Consider the following 18,243-nt stretch of genomic DNA (forward strand, 5'->3'; position numbering starts at 1 on the left):
ATATATCTTAAAAATTTCTAGTTTTTCATTCTCTTTTAATATTATATTGATTTGATTGATTTATTTCCTGAAAGTTTCGATTTCTCACTGTAACCAAGGGAACTTAATTATGGCTGCTAAGCGCTGTCTGCAAACAAAGTTTCGTTATTTTGTTTGTTTATACTTATGTCGAATTATGGAATTTAATGACGTCGCTTTTTGCATTTTGTGAAGAAATAAATACAATAGCCGAATATTTATATATAAAATGTAATTAGAACATTACATTTAGGAAAGATGGCGGTTTTTCGATTTGATCCATGTGGTATAATCTGCATTATATTAACTTATTTAGCAGTATTTTATGCAGATTACGCCGTTGTAGAATGGATGGTTATTCCGACAATGTCACAAAGGTAAAATTAAAATTTTTCTTTAAAAAATGTGAATTATAAATTCTTAAAGCATTTTATTTTAGTAAAGTTAGAGTTAAATTCAAATGTGTATATTTTTAACATTTAGAATTTCAAGTCCATTAGAAATTATGAATAACATTTTAATGCATTATATATATTGAAAATATATCTCCTAATTTAAATCCTAATTAATTTCCTAATTTTTATGTTATGTTATTTCATTCTAAAATTTTCACATATTCCCAGACCCAGTTCTCATTTTTTTATTTAATTGTTTCTAACAAGTGCTTTTAAAAAAACGCTGTGTTGGTAAATCTCATGTTACAAGTAGTGGAATAAAAATCCTTGACACCAGAACATTCCTTTCAAAGTTACTTAAGATTTCATTTTCAAAATCTGTGTGTGTCAAAAAAAAAAAAAAATCCTTATCAGAATCTTATATTAAAATCACCTAGAGAAAAATGACTTTTATTTGTGCTCCTATGTTCTGGTGTAAACAAAAGTGTATCACCTTTCATACCCTTATAAAATTTATGTCCTCCATGGTAAAATGAATTGAAATTCATTCCTAAAGTTTCTTCTTTTCAGCCACACATCTGCTAAATTATATTTACTTATATATATATATATATATATATATATATATATATATATATATATATATATATATATATATATATATATATATATATATATATATGACATTGAAATTTTAATATGGGAAAGTATTGATTTTTCATTTATATATGAATATACCTGTTGAATGATGTGTCTAGATCTTATAATGTTCTATTAATTCTGAGCATTTTTATTCTTGAATTTTTTTTATACTATCATATTTCAATTTTTTGTAGCTAAATGACTGGGATTGATTTTTACATTTAGAGTATCTTGATGTTGTGATTTGTAAATCACATTTAGACTTTGATTCTTTTTTTCAGTAAACTTTCTTTTTAATAATACTGTTTTTGCCCACCTGATTCGCCCTGATATCACAGCAAAATTTTTTCCCCTCCTTTGTTAAATCTAGTTAACTGACTACCCCAGGCTTTGTTCATTATGAGCATTTGCCTAGATGGATCTGAGTGACTAGGAAGTAAGAATGGAATCGTAGGTTGTATTTATTTAAAATCATGCCGGCGTCCTGGCGTAGGGGTAGCGCGTCTTCCCCATGATCTGGGTTTGGGCATGGTTGTTCTTCCATTGTTCTATCTGTGAGATGTGTTAATGTGCCCTCCTGTAAAAAGGGGTTGTGCAAGCGAATGAGTGTTTCGTGAGTAGCAAAGTTGTACTCTTGGCCCTAGTTGGTGCTATTAAAAAAAAACAAGAGACGCTCCCCCACTGGCTTAAAATCGCTGTCTTTGTAACAGTGGGCTTGTCCATGGCTAGTACCATAAGAAACAACAACAACAACTTAAAATCATACAGATTTGTTTTTACACTATTCATGTATTTGACAGCTATGAATTTTCATCATTAAGAAAATATATTTTTTAATTTTTTTCTCCATTTTTTGAAGTAAGGGCTGAAGAAACTTTAAAATAGGATGTAATATAAATAAATTTATTTCATAATGGAATTTCATAGAGATTCTCTCATCAAATAGAAGGGTCTAGGAGAACTGCTATTGTGCATGTATACTAGATGGGGTACAGTTCTAAGAATGGGTACCATTTGGCGATTTTCTGCCAAATTTTTCTTGCCAAGCCCCGCAGATACTGTAATCTTCAGAATTTTATTTCTCAATATTATGACTATTTTCAAGAGACGCTGGCGACTTTATCTTTAAAGTTTAGTGCCAAATTTGGCAGTACCCATCCCTAGGATTTAGCCCTAAATATGGTGAAATATATTTTAGAGTATACTCTGTTTAAATATGAAGTGATATTTCATATTTACAGGATGAAATATATATGTTAATACATATTGTGAATTATTATACATTTATATAAATTTTCTGAGACTGACAAATATAAACAGTTTTAAAAAGCAATAGGAAACAGCTTTTCCTGAGCAAAAAGAAATGGGAAAAAAGGAGCTATTAACTTATTCTATATTAGATGCATATATAATTTTGACCTACAGCAAGCACACTTATAATGATGTTTGATTTAGTAAACCCTCCTTTAGATAGATAATAGTTGAGAATACCGAATAAGTCAATTTTCAATTTATTTATATCAAACATAATTCAAATTTCTTTAGATTTGAAACTTTAGTTTTATAGGATCTAATAAACACGACCATTTTCATTTTGTGGAAAATTTGTGTTTAGCTATCAAATCTAGCAAAACTTAGCAATTATTTCATATGAAATAAAATTATATGTTTTTAGAAAGTTAATTAATATTATTGAATTTTCCATTCTATTCAGTCTGTTATCATTTAGCAAATATAAAAATAGTGTTTTTTTTTACCTATTTCCATCAACATGTTTGGAATTTTCATATTTCTAATGTAAATTCAGAAGGGGGGGAGGAAAGAAGAAGAAAAAACACCATCAAAGGAAGATCACTTTTTTGTACTAAGATAAATTAAAAAACCAGATTAAAAAAAAAAACTTACAAAAAAAAACAATTTTATGCTTATCAAGAAATTCCCCTTAAAAGCCTTCAACTAAGCTGTATCTTCTTATTTATATCAACTTATTGAGAAAACGGGCTATCATTGTGGTTTTTGTGGCGAGAATTTTTTTTTATTTTTGAAAAAGAAACTCGGGCATTCCAATATTTTAAGGCAACTGAATTCAAATGGCCTTACAAACTTAAGGGTTCAAGTAAATAAATAATTTTCCAGGTTTTTAAATTTGATTTTTTGCAAAAATCTTTTATTTCCCACTTTGACTGAATTTTTTCCTTCTTCTGTGGAATAGTTATATATCTGTTTTTTTTCTATTATTTTTATACCTTTTACAATAAATTCATTATTTTATCATAAAAATTGTATATCTACAAATCTGTTTAATGGTTTCCTATAAGTCAAATGTAATTCATGTGATGCTTCCCTTTATTTATCCCTTTTTGATAATTTTTTTAATTTTATGTATTGGTTAATTTTTGCAGATTTTTTTTTTTTTTTTCAATTTTTAAAACTGGTTCTAATGGAGTCGTTCGAAATTTAATTTACTCTACTTTGTTTCTAGCATTATAATGAAATCTATAATTAAAAGTAGCATTTCAATTAATTTGGAATGAAAGTTTAATGTTCAGTATATTTTACTAATGGATTGCAAATGAAGATTGAGTAATAAAAGAAGGAACAATGGTTAGGGGGAAAAAAATTCTTAAACTTCAAAAAGCATATTCTTCTTCTTTTTCATTATTTTAAAAAATAAATATTGCATGGTCATTAAATTACTATTAATTTCCTTCTGTCATTCTTCCATTTGTTTTTCAAGGAACTTATTTTGCTAGATGATGATAGATTGAAAATCCATGCTATATATAAAATAAGCTTTTGCATTTTTCCTACTTTTAACTTATGAATGAAAAATTTCTTTGTTTGATGCTGTCTATATATTTTGATGATTACTAAGATAATTAAAAAAATCACATTTACCACCAATATTTATGCTCAGCAATTATCTGTTATCAAATGTGAGTGAAGTGCAGTTTCATATAATGGATGCTGTCATATATAATTTTACTTTATTAAAATTTATTTTATCAAATATTTACAAATTAACTGTTGCTTGTTTCTGTCCTTAACTATCACTTATTCTTGTCCTGATAAAATTTAAATTTGTTAATTTAAAGTAAATAGCCATTCAATTTTTCTATTTTTTTCCAGTTTATGGGGAGCTTTCAATGTTGTATGCTTTAACACCATAGTATTTTTACTTATCATGGCTCATCTTCGTGCTGTGTTCTCAGATCCTGGAATAGTTCCTTTCCCTGATAACAATTTAGACTTTTCTGATATGCATAGTGGAGGTGCTGGATCACCTGTGAATAAAGTAAATGGAAATAATTTTATTTTGTGATTCTTTTTATTTATATTTTTCAGAATTCTAATATTTGATTTCTTGTTGATGGGACTTGAAGCTTTTATTATTGATTTAATTTATAGATGTTTCAGTATAAGAAAAAGTAATAAGGAGAGCCAAATTAGATTTTAATGATAATTATTTGTAGAAATATTCCCATGTAAATATTTAATTTGATGTATCTGTAATTACGTATAATACTTACTGCATATATGAATAATCTAAAATTGATTATTCTTTATAACTACATATACTAAATTGTAGGGAGAAAGATATAAATGCAGTAATTTTTATGCATTTTCTTTAAAAGTTTAGATTTTAGAATTTTTTATAACTAAATTTTAAAATCTGCTTTTTTTAATTTTTATTTATTTATGTTTGTTATCAAATATAATGCATGATACTCTTATCAATTAAAGTATAATTGCTAAATGCAATCTAAAATACTTCAATTAAAATAAGATCATTCTTAATTAACATTGACTTTTGATAATAGTACCATTTCACTATGTTAGAGAATAAAATTGAATTAATGTCTTCTTTTTATTTGTAAAAAGATTGATGCATTTTCATAACATAAATTAATATCAAATATTCAATTTGATTTTGGTTTTCACTTTTTTTTTCTTTCTTTCCTCAAAGGAGGATTGGACTGTTTGTTCAAGATGTGAAACTTACAGACCACCTCGAGCTCATCACTGCCGAATTTGCAGACGTTGTATACGCCGAATGGATCATCATTGTCCATGGTATGTTATAGGTTTTTTTTTCTTATTGGAAGAGTAAATTTGCTTTTAATAAGTCATTAAATTTATATTTGTAATGATTTATTTCCTATTTTTCTGATTATATTTTATATATATAACTGCATTCAAATTTTCCAAATGAAATTGCCTTTTTGATTGCTCGTCTTATTTTTTTTTGAAATAAGTGCTTTCAAAATTTGCACATTATCATGATACCAGTTTTAATTAACCTCTTGGAGAACAGATGCACATGAAAAAGACTAATGTGCATTAAATTTCATTAAAACATATATAATAATGAATAAAAAGCATCCTTTACATAAATATTAAACCACTTTTAATTATGTAATAATTAATGTTTCATTTTCAATTGTAATAAAAAAATTAATTAAAATGCAGATTATTTAGTATTGAAAATTAAAAGCTTATTGTATTTTACTATCAGTTAAAGTTCTTAAATTACATCTGAATTATTGATGCAGATTACAGATCCTTTTTAGAATATCTTCCATAACATCATATGCCAAATGAAGAAGGAATTTGGCAATGAAATTTTGGCCAATATATATAATATTAAAATGACCCCTTGACCCTCTGTAAGTCAAGTATGGTTATCCATTAAACTCAGTGAAATCTATCATTTTTTATATATCTGACTTTGACCATTTAAAAAGAGAGAGAGAGAAGGAAAGGAAAGGAATAAAAAAGTGTAGGCACTATAGAACAGTATCAAAAAGAAAAGCAAAATCCTTTTTCCAAAGTGAAAAGAAAAGTAAAGGTCATCTTCTATCTAAGTGCAAAAGATAGTTATTTTAGTCAGAACCATAGACATTTGATTTTATAGTTTAATGAATTTTTTTGCATCTTTTTTTCCTTTCAAAAATGAGAACCCTTCAGAGCTATTTATTTTGCTTGAAATTGCAGGTGGTAATTGAATTATCAATATTAATAAATGTTTTCACATCAAAACACAAAATGTTAAACTAAATTTTTGCATTTTGTCTTAATTATTTAAAATGCATTATTTACTCATCTATAACATTTATCAAGGGACAAATCGCTGGAATTTCTTTGTACTGATACAAATGTTTCAGAAGTCTAAAAGGACCATCAAAAGAGTATTGTAAATAACAGGAAAATGTTGAAGATAGGAACATAAATATAATTTAATGCTGTATTAATTTGCCTTACATTTGATAAACTTGATTTTTTTAAATAAGAAACATTGAAGTTATTCCTAAATAAATTAAAGATATCAAGAGAATGAATGTAACTTCATAAAACATGATAAATTATCCATCGTTTGATTATATTTCCCATAACTGCATTTATCTATATCAGAAATAATATATTTAATTGAATAACTACTTTAAAAAATTTCAAATTTGTTCAAGTTTAAATGATGCATGTTTGATCAAAAGTACTATCACATGTTTTCCTATTATTAAATATGAGTTCATCATCATCTGATTAATATTCAAATATATAAATCAGGTCTAAAATAAGAATTTTGCAAACTATAACTCTTGCATGATTTCCTTCTATAAAGCATGTTTCATATAAAATTATAAAAAAATTCAACATTTATTTTCATGGATAGTTTGCAGCAACCCTCGCCCCCCCCCCTCTTTATTTGTGTATGCTTACTGAATGTGTCTCTTTCAATTTTTTATTCTAGGTATGAAAGTAAAAAAATTTCATTTTCATTGTTAATTTACAGCAAAGAGTTTAATCTCCTTATATTTCTATTTAGGATTAACAACTGTGTTGGTGAATTGAATCAAAAATACTTTATTCAGTTTTTGATTTTTGTTGGTAAGAGACTTTAATTCATTGAATTTCTTTTAAATTCTTATTCATTCTAATTAGATTTTTTGTCTCTTTTTCTCTTAATGACATTTTTTTAGTATAAAGCTTTATAAAAAAATAATTTTCTTTACCAGGTTTAGCTAGTTTATATTCAATTATTATGGTTATTATCTCATGGACTGCAGACTGTACTGACTGTAAAAAAGAAATTGTATTTCGGCAACATCGTGTGTAAGTATGATTACTATGTTGATATCTTTCATATTTTTTTTAATTGGTGGTAGTTATCTTTATAGATTATTTAGCTTTACTGATATTCTGCTGGAAGCTGCATATTTGTTATAGAATTTAATAATATTTTCATACAATTTTATTCCTTTTCATATTTCAGAAATATATAAAAAGCATGTTCTAATGAAAATAATTTAAATCATTTCATTTTTACAAAGTAACTAAGACATTATAGATTTATAGTTTGAAAGAATTTTCCAACTATGACTATGGAAGACTGTTTTATTGGTGTAACAAATTAGTTTACAAAATTCAATAAATAAAGAAAAGAATAATTTAAAATATGTTGAGATAAGCAAAAAAAAACAGAACATAATAATTTCAATCAAAAAGTAATGTGAAATTATAATGAACAACTTGAAAATACCAAATCTAATGTTAATACTTTATAATCAATCAAGAGCATATTTTTTTTATAAACCGAATTCTGTCTAATTCAGTTTGCATACATTTTCTTTATTCCTTTTTTTTTTTTTTCGTAACTTTAAAACATTTGGCATTATGTTCTGGAATTTTTCCTTACAAATTTTTAAACTATTTATTATTTGTGTGGGAAAATACTATTTAATATTAAAATAATTTGTTATTCAGAAAATATTTTTTTAAAAATACCTTACATAAATACAATAATATAAAAATTGCTGTCTATAGTTGCAGAAATTGTGATTTTTTGACCAAATTTAATGCTGAACACTTCTTTGAGAAATACAAAAACTCAAGACTTAATGAAGTTTGATTCTGGAAATAGGGGGAAAATTCGACTTTTCTAATCACCATATTATGAGACAGACAACTACTTTGAAGATCATCAAATTTTGCAATAATCTGAACTATTAAATGTGTTGAAGCTTAGCAGGCTCGGAAGTTCATGATGTTATAGTTTTTACTCTGTTACAATTTAATTTTAATTTATATAATCGTACTTTTTCACATTTGCAATTGTGACTTTCTTTATTTGTAATTAAATTATTTTAAGCCATAGAGTTTGTGTCATCAGGTGAACCTTCTTTAGAATATTCTTTGAAACAGTTTTGATAAATAGATCATTGTTAAAATAGTGTAATATTTATCATATATCATCAATATTATATTGTAAATTGTTTTTGTCATAAGTAAACATTCCTATTTTATATCAAGCTTATCAGAATTTTCAAGATGATATTTTGTTTTTTAGGCTTGAGAACTAGCATATATATTGAGTATGAATTCAATTTTTTATAATCATTGTTAATAAATGGGGAAACTTGCCTTTGTAATTTTTAATTGGCAAATAAATACTTCATTCTAGAAACAATTACATGTATAAGTAACTGTGATGAGTAGTTGTAAATAATTATATAATGTAATGTAATTAATTTGAGGACTGATTTAATTAATTTCTCTACATAAATGTAATGTTAGAATTTAAAATTGTCAGAATTAATCATTGAGTTTTTATTTAGGAACCTTAAAAAAATATTTATCGAATTATTAATAATTTATTTTATGATCAAGAAAGATAATTAGGATAAAGGAGTTATTGGAAATAATGAGCTCATAGAAAAAGCTTTAATGTGCTTTATTGAAACTATACAGATAAGAAAGAAAAGTATGATTCAAGGTTTTTTTTTTCTTTCCCTGCAATGATGTTTGTTTACTTTAGTTATGTGTTCAAAAAACTAAAACCGAAACTTTCATGAATTTCATTGTTCATTTATTCAGGTTATGTTATATCCTATACATCTAAGAAATATATAACTTCCTTTATACTGAAGAAAGCTTCATATTTTTTAGATATATAAGCTATAACAATTACAAAGAAATATCAAATTGCATATTTGAATTTTCTACTGAGAAATTGGGTTGTGTTCTCATATTGTCATTTCATTTTCATCATGAGGCAAATAGACTTTTATTGCAAATATATATATATATATATATGTTATTGCAGATAATCCATCTGATAGGTTTCAGTGAAAGGTCCAGCAAGCTCAAAAATGAATAACTATGCCTCATTCCATGAGAAAGCACAAAATTGCTAGTAGTACAATGCTACTGAATTTTACTCAAAAACAGTATTTGCAGAAATCAACAACACATAACAAATTTTTATTAAACTACCGCAACAGCATAAGACCCTCAGAGAGAATTTGTTTTAGATCAATACTCCACTTTGTTGAAAAACAGTAAAAATACTGCAATTTAGAGGGTTTGAAAGTCTAATCACTTTCCCCACCCCCACATAAAATTGTGAACCTTGAGATATTCTATGAACACCATGTTTACTTAGATTTTTATTTTCAGAATCTTGTATATGAATGTTATGTGCGTTATAATATTGTGGTGAAAGCTTATAAGACAGTTAACAGCTATGAAACACAAGCAGTTGCTCTTGCCTTGTGGTCTTGTTACTCGTCTGCGAACCACAAGGTCCCTGGTTCTATCCTCGCTTATACCAAAAGTCGTACATTGGTGACCTCGGACAATGAACCTTCAACCTTCGTACATCTGTTGTGGCACCATCTACCCACAGCAACCCAAAGACGACTGAATCACTCTGATGTAGTTAATGCACAAGTGCCAGAAAACCTAATATGCCTTTTTAATGCTCTTTTTTTACTGCCAATTGAAATCAAAATATGACACAGAACTAGAGGTATAATCAAAAGATCAAATACCATCTTTCATTTATTTATGTTTTTGTAATTGTGATCTATCATACTTATATGCAGTAAAAATATAAACAGACTGAAGCTAACCATTTGACAGATGCAGCTCAAAATTTCATAAGGATCTGTACTTTAGATGCTAACTCTCTAAACCAAATTTTATTTATATGCATTATGTTTTTGAATTATAACATTTATATGCATGCAGAATGTAGACCATCAGATAGTTAATGCTTTGACAGATTTGATATTGATCTACACTAAATTTGTGTGTGTGTGGGGGGGGGGCTTATAAAAATCTCATTTTCAGATTTTTTTGGTGATTACAATATTTTCTCTTATATATTTAGTATTTGAGAAAGCAAAAAATGCCTGTAAAATTTGTTTCCAAATACCCTAATTGAATCCATATTTTGTTTTTGTATTTGAGAATTATATGAATTTTTAAAATATTAAAATGTTTTAATGCCAACATTTTACTGTGATCTATATACTTTATAATGCATTTTAATAATTTAATTTAATGAGATGCATTAAACAAATTTTTTATAAATATTTTGTTCTTTAGCAGTCATTTAAAGAAACTGCACAATTACCTTTTAGTTTATCTTTCTTTGTTATTTTCAAATAACAAATAAATATATACATATATATATACATATATATATATATATATATATATATATATATATATATATATATATATATATATATATATATATATATATATATATATATATATATATTACCGTTCTTCCCTTCCACAATTTCGAAAATTAAATATATATATATTTGCAATACATTTATGTGTATATTATAATTAAGGTAATTTCATTTTTACTTTTTAGGATACATACTGTGCTTCTTTTAATTGAAAGTATTCTATTTGGAGTATTTGTAATTGCTATAATGTGTGATCAGGTATATGTGTATTGTTTTTTCTTATTGTTTTAAACATATTTATATATATTTTTAATTAATTGCTAAAAATTTTATTTGTTTTTCTTTATTGTCATGAGATGTCTTTCTTAAAGGAAAAAGAATTATTATTTTTTCATTCATGGTACATATTGCACCTTAAGTAGGATTTTGAAATGACCTTACTAATTAATGATTTTTATCATTTATAGTATTAGTTACAATTTCATAAGCAAATAATAAAATACATCTAAAATTTTGAGTAATGATTTTATGAAATCTTAGCAGTTAAGTCCCTCAAATAGGATAACATTTAGCAGTTCCATTGAAGCCATTCTAGAAGAAAAATATTAATAAAAAGTAATAATTTTTAATATTACAACTAATCCCTTTATTTTAATTTGTTAATGTTTATTTGGAAATTAAGGTATCATAAAATTGTTATAATTATTCAATTTTTTTTCGAATTCTGTTATATTGTATAGACTACCTTTACATTATTTAAAAAGATAAATATTTCTGTAATAACTGATATCATGTAGTTTAATACAATTAAAAAATTTAATACAATAGCAAAAATAAGAAGGAGATATTATAATCTTTAAGATTCTATCAGAAGTATTTAAAATTTTGAGTTTTTAAATTAATGGAAAAAAAAAAAACGTAGAAGTTTACCAGATTCCAGTAACATCCTTTCATTCATTTATAAATTAATGTTATTTTGGAATACTACTGAGAAATAAATGGAATGGATGTTTTAAATTATATTTACTTGATATTTCATATATTGTTTCATTATTTTTTTTAGTTTCAAGCTATATTGTCTGATGAAACAGCTATTGAGCATTTACAGAAAAAAGGACCTCACAGACCAAGAAAACCAAAAATGGCTCTTTTGAGTGAAGTTTTTGGACGAGGTAAAGAATTTTTGGACAAAGTTTGTTTTTCATTTAGTTTAATATATATATTCTTAGAATAGGAAAATTAGTAAATTTATAATTAAAGAGCATAGTATTTAAAATCTCTATTGACAGAATATTTGATATTTATTTAAATTTCTTTTAAATTTTATTTTATTTCAATTTTTACTCTTTTTACATAAATTTGTTTTAATCAATTAATACATACTAAGCTAAATTTATTATTTTTAAATGTTAATAAAAAAGCCATATTAAGAACTGCAAACCATAATATCCATATAAATTAAGATGAAATTTGACATTATTATCAATTCTATTTAAAATGGTTTTTATACATTGGCACTTAAGTATCATTTTTAATTTTCTCTTGTATGGTATCTATTTTTAGTATTATCATAATTATAATATAATCTTTGAATTAGTTAAAAAAATATTGCTCTTGTATACTTGGAATAATATAGATAACTTTTAACTCAATTTTGATTTTATTTATTGGTAGCAAAATATGAATAATATACTGACATAATTTCCACTGGAGAGTGTCTATAAAAATAATTTGCGTTTTCTTCATTACTTTTTAATTTAAATTTATTCTCATTTATATTGTAGAACTTGTGAATTTTCTAGATCTTTAATTGATTCTTCAATATCCATTCATTTATTGGAAAATGAAATTGTCATTTATTCTAGCCTTTGATATTTATGTAATAACTGCACACAGTTGTCATAGCTATGCTTTCTGATATCTATATGAAAGGAAGTATTTGTGTGCATGTTTACTGTATCTAACATATCTATTACATTTACAGCCTTGAAAGTTAATATACCAGCAGTCATGATTGTGAATCACTGCATTTTGTACTCTGAATTTTAAAATTTCATGTAGGTTTTTTTTAATTTGATATTTTGGAAGTAAGACTTAAGTGTATTATATCAGATTTTTGTCAGTTGACCTCCTAGCAGCCTTAATTGGCTTATCATATTTGGTTAAACCCAAAGAAAAATCAAAGTTTGGCAAAAAAATCATGCAATTTAGTTTTGAGGTTTTGCATAATTTTTTGAGATCTGTGGAGAAATAATAGAGGTTATCGGAAGATTATTTTACAATCATTTGGATAGTTGTAAAATATTAATCCTCGGATTAAAAAGCAAATGGGTTCATCCAGATTTTAATCAACAATTTAATTAGCAGCTCTCATCTTGCTAGATTTCATCAAACTTGTTCTTGTAATCCTGTCTCTTTATTGTGAATGTTGTGTATTTTAAATTCTTACCAACTAGCCAGAGAATCAGTAAAAGTTATTATTTGAATGTTTTTATGAAGTAATAATTTATTAAAAACGACCTGAATGAGAAAATTTATAAATTTTACACTCTATAATACATTTTCTCAGTGTGTAATTATTATTCATGAGTTTTTAACCAGACATTCAATAAATACTACCTACAAGCATCATATTCATATGATGTGGCACAGTGTGATTGTTTGTTTCCATGGTTGGAATGCCTCTTCATGGACATCATCCTAAATTCAATAATTTGATAAAAGAAAATTCACTATGAACTGTGAAGGGCTTTTATAAAAATGATTTAAAGCTGTATTTAAATGTTTAGAAAAAAACTTTGGCAGAAATTCGTTGGTGTCAGAAGATATTACTGTGAAGGAGATAAAACAAATAAACCAATAAATTGATACTTTCAGCTTTATGCTACAATTCTGGCTGCTTTTTTTTTTTTTTTTTTCTAATCACTGTAGTACATGAACTGCATAAATGTACTTTTGGCATTATCTTTTGAAAAGTATTTGTCCATTTGAGATCAGATTTCTTTCATTTACATTTTACTGGTTTATAGAAATCTTTTTTATAAAACTTACCTTTATTAAAAAATTTTTTTAAGCACAATGGTTTATTATTGCTATTTCATCAATTTGAAATCTTTTTAAATCAAGTTATTGTCACCTGGCGTATTAACTATATTAAGCAACATGTGAAGGTTTTGCTTCATCTGCTGAAATATTCCATTTTAGGGGTTGAACTTACTGGTTATTCCAAAAGTCATGATTTATTTTAACACAATTTAAATTCTAATTTTATAATTTGCATCAAATATTCTAATTTCATTGTTTCTCTTTTTTTTTAAATGAATCTCCAGGCTGAGTTATTTGTTTCAATTTTTATTTGTACATAATAGCACAAAAAATAATAATAAATGTGCAAAATTTCTTATTTATTTTTTGATAATTTTAGTGTCACAGGTTCTCCTAAGTTATTTTTATATTTAAATTTTTTAAAAATAGCTTAATTTTTCATTTAATAAGGATGATTTTTTTCAAGGTTCACCTCTGTTGTGGATATTTCCTTGTCAAAGCCCTCCAAGGAACATCGAAAATCTTGCATCGTATGAAGTTTAACTCACTTCCCAACTTCAATCCCATTTTGATTCATAAGATGAAAAAGGGACCCAACTTATGTGCTTTCAGAAAATTCAAATATTTATATCATTCAAGCAAACTTTTGAAGTATTGCTATTATCCATTTTAAATGTCTTATATTAATTGTACATACATACATATATATATATACACACATACATCAGTATGAATTTTACTGAAAAAACTGTACTTATTTTTATAAGACCATTTGAGATTATTTAAGTAGCATACTGATAATTTTGTTATTACTGTATATAAGCTTTGTATAAATATGCCAGAATGTTTTATTTTTTGGTTGCTATATTTTAGCAATAATTTTTTTTTATTGTATACAAAAATTTACTCTGAAATTGTGCAATAACTGGATAAAAATACTTGTGATTATTATTAATTTATAAAATTATTTAGATGAATGATTCCAAATCGCTCTATTTCGATTCAGATTTTTCTTTAAATGACAAGAGCTTCTCTTGCATTATTTACAGACATTCAATTTTTCATATATTTATATTAGTGAACACTGTTTAAAAATCTACCTTTCAAGTACAATGTCTCATTATAACAAATTATTCATTGGCTTGCTAAAAGAAATGCAAAATTAGGTAGATATGAACTTTTTAAGAATAATGAAATACATCTTGCATCATTTTGATTTTTCGTCATAAAGAATAAATATCTGAAATTATTATTGTGCTTTATTTAAAAATATTTTGCTTAAACATATATATATATTTCACGTGTCGTATAGAATACAAAATAAATTTTAATTAAGGATGATTAATAATAAAATTTGGGGAAAAAATTAAAGAATGATTAAAATACTCATTGTGAAGAATATTAGTCTTTTACTTTCTAGTATTGGACACATCAAATAATGAAGCTAGAGCTCTAGACAATAATACATTAATAAAACTATGATGTTGTTGTTTCTTATCCCTTTTGGATTGAACACCAATTCAAACCAAGTCCAAGAGATCGTATCTCATGATAAGATTGTAAAATGACTTCCCCTCATTCACCAGCTGCCTTACAAAGGCGACAATACATTCAATGATATGAGGGGAAGAAGCGTCGGCCGAGCAGTGGCTAGGAGTATACATCTTTTGGCTTCTGTTGAAAAAAAAACTTTTTGTATGGCCAGACCTTAACCTAGATAAGAGTGTTTGAACACTCCTTGGACTGGTGCATGCAAGAGACAAGCCTGGATGCTAACTGGCATACCAGTCATGCTCTGGGGGAATCCTCCATTTCGTTTTAGTCCTTTGTTTAAACCCGGTGTGGATCTCTGAGGCCTGCAATCTAGAAGAGGGGGGATTGCTACTTAGGTTTCCTTCCTTGGCCAGAACATCTGCAGTTTCATTTCCATGGATGCCCACACAAGACGGGATCCACTGTATGCTCACTGATCCGATCCTTGCAAATGTAGTTAATTTGGAGATAATGTCTTGGCCCAACTTGTCATGAATATGTGGCCAGTCCTTTAAATATTGTATTGAGCTCTTGTTGTCTGTGAGGATCCACATTTGGGAATTATCAGTCTCCAAAACTTTGTTAATAGCAAAAAGTTTAGATCGAAAAACTGAGCTATGGTCTGAGTTTCTAAAACAATGCCTCAATTCCCCTCTACTTGATTTTAAAAATATACCACTTCCAGTTCTCCCAGATTCTATTTTGCTTCCATCAGTGTAGATTTTCAAGGCTTGATCAGGGATATCACCAATGACCTCGAGGGCCAACAACTCTGGATGTTTGCTTTGTTTTGTAAGATGATCTATGATAATTTCAATATTCATGAAATAATAAGAAGAGGAATCCTAAAATTTATTTCAAGTATATTAGGGGTGATAAAACTTTTATTTTCATTAAAAACAAGTTTATTGCTCTAGTAAGATTTTTAAAATAATTTGGTTCATAAAAAGTTTTTATGCAATTTCCAAAATTTAAATTACTGAGGAAAGGAATAATTTTAATATAGTTATTAAAGAAATATTTTTGATAATTTTAATATATAGCTTTTTATCTAGTGATTTTATTTTATTTGTATTTTTTTCAATCCACTTATAATCTTTTTTGATACTGCTAAATATAATATTCTTGTGTGGCAAATACTCAAAAACAATTTTGTTTGCAGTGCTAAATAGTTGAGATGACATAAAAAATATTTTGACTTCCATTACTCAAACCTCTATTTATCAAAAATCCAGTATGCTTTCATATTTCTTTTCTGATTTAAACTTAACGAAGAAAATCTTGTCTTTCTTAAGAAATTTTTACTCAGTGTTCTTATTTTTTTCATAATGTATGCCTCTTTGTTTTCCAGAAAACATTGCATCTTTCATACTTGGTATTCTTCCAGAAAAATATTTTATCAGAATGTGTTCAAAATATAATTAATATTTCTTGTTTATGTAAGTTTGCAAAAATAATATGGTGTTCTCTGGATATTCAAAAGACAGCTGTCTGTTTTAATTTGATGATTAATCTTATTACTAAATTTAATGTAGTTATTTTCAAAATTATATCATTAGGAAATATAATGATATAATTGAAAAATTCAATGATGAAATATAATCAATATGTATAAAAGACAAAACATTGTAGCTTTTAAACTCAACTGGAATTTGGCAAAAGACTTTCTTTAGGAGTTTAATTTATGGGTTAAAGAGTTCAGGAAAACAAAAATTCACTATATCTTAAGAGCTAAAAATAGAACAAATATGTCAGGTCAAAACAAAAAACCCTAGAAATCAGCAAAAATGTCAAACAATATTTCCTGTATATATATATTTTTTTTTATGAAGTTTCCTGGTCTTTTCAATGAGCCTCATAGGTTCTAAGTCACATAAATTTAACATGTTCACTACTATGATTCAAACCTGATATCAGAAAATCTATCTAATTTGATGATTCCCTTTCTTTGCTATTTCTTATATGTAATAGAGGAGGGAGTCATCAAATTAAATAGGTAGTTTGGTATAACTAGATATTAAATATGAATCACTGGTGAGTCATGCAGTTGTTAGTATGTTAATTTATAGAAGAAACTATCAAACTCTCATAGTAGATTAATAATTAGATATTTTTTTTTGTATGAAATGCCTTTTGAATGAATTGTGTTAATTGTTTAACAATAATCATCAACACCTTCTTTATATTTATTTAAGTACTCTTAAAACAGAAGTATAGTGTACAGCCCTTAAGAACGTAATGGTGTTAATTATTGTATAAACAAATTACAGTTTGGTGCTATAAATAAAATTCATTTGCTTTTGTGTGTGATTTGGACAGAGGTATTTCAAAAACTGCTTTACCTTTTCGTAAATTTGAACTGTGATAGTGTGCGTGTTAGATTTTTAAACAACTACAATAAAATTCTTCCAAGTTATATCTAAAAGAGAAGAATTTAAAATAATGAAACATAAGCAATACATGTTTTTTGGCTTCTGTTGTTATATAAAATTAATCAAACTCTTTAAAGTTGTAATTGTCATTTTTATTTTCCAACTGAAAAAGAAAGGGGATTCAAGACCAAGAATGTAAATTGGCTCTCATTAGTTTTAAAGGCTTCCTATACTGAATATGTTTTGGAACTTATTAAAATTTAACATTCTTTGAAGAAGTGAGAAATAAAATATTTTTAATCTACATGCTGATTATCATAAATTTATATATAATAAGTTTAGTAACTTACATTTCCTTTTTATTATGGATTGAATAAATTTAATACATTTTCAGCAAATTCCTCATTCAGATCTGTTTTCATAAAATTATTTCATTTTGAATACTTATTTTTAGACATTCCATGGGGTTAAAAAATACATCAAATGCCTTATCACTACATAAGGTAACTTAAAAATATTGCGAAGTAATATTTCATAACTATTATAAAAATGATTAGTTTTCCTTGAATTATTTTATTAGCATGCTTATATTTATTCAATATACTGATTATTATCAATAAATAAAAGTTCATGCATGAAGTTGTATAAAACTTTTAATCATTTTTATAGTTACATAAAAAGGTTGTATGAATCATCAAATATATAATGTTATTTTCTATAATTTATTTATTTATTTATTGTAAATCTGTTTAGATC

General features: G+C 25.9%; 1 protein-coding gene across 1 annotated transcript; it reads left to right on the top strand.

Annotated features, from left to right (window-relative positions):
- The first annotated feature begins 117 nt into the window (after positions 1 to 117).
- LOC129968501 (palmitoyltransferase ZDHHC3-like) lies at positions 118 to 18,214 on the top strand. Its single transcript, XM_056082442.1, has 8 exons — positions 118 to 395; positions 4,185 to 4,350; positions 5,023 to 5,129; positions 6,880 to 6,941; positions 7,070 to 7,166; positions 10,723 to 10,795; positions 11,601 to 11,709; positions 14,049 to 18,214. Exons 1-8 carry the CDS (start codon positions 277 to 279, stop codon positions 14,123 to 14,125), a joined length of 810 nt encoding a protein of 269 aa, XP_055938417.1. The 5' UTR covers positions 118 to 276; the 3' UTR covers positions 14,126 to 18,214.
- Positions 18,215 to 18,243: the final 29 nt, after the last annotated feature.

Source organism: Argiope bruennichi, chromosome 5 (genome assembly GCF_947563725.1).
Source record: "Argiope bruennichi chromosome 5, qqArgBrue1.1, whole genome shotgun sequence".
Classification (NCBI taxonomy): Eukaryota; Metazoa; Arthropoda; class Arachnida; order Araneae; family Araneidae; genus Argiope; species Argiope bruennichi.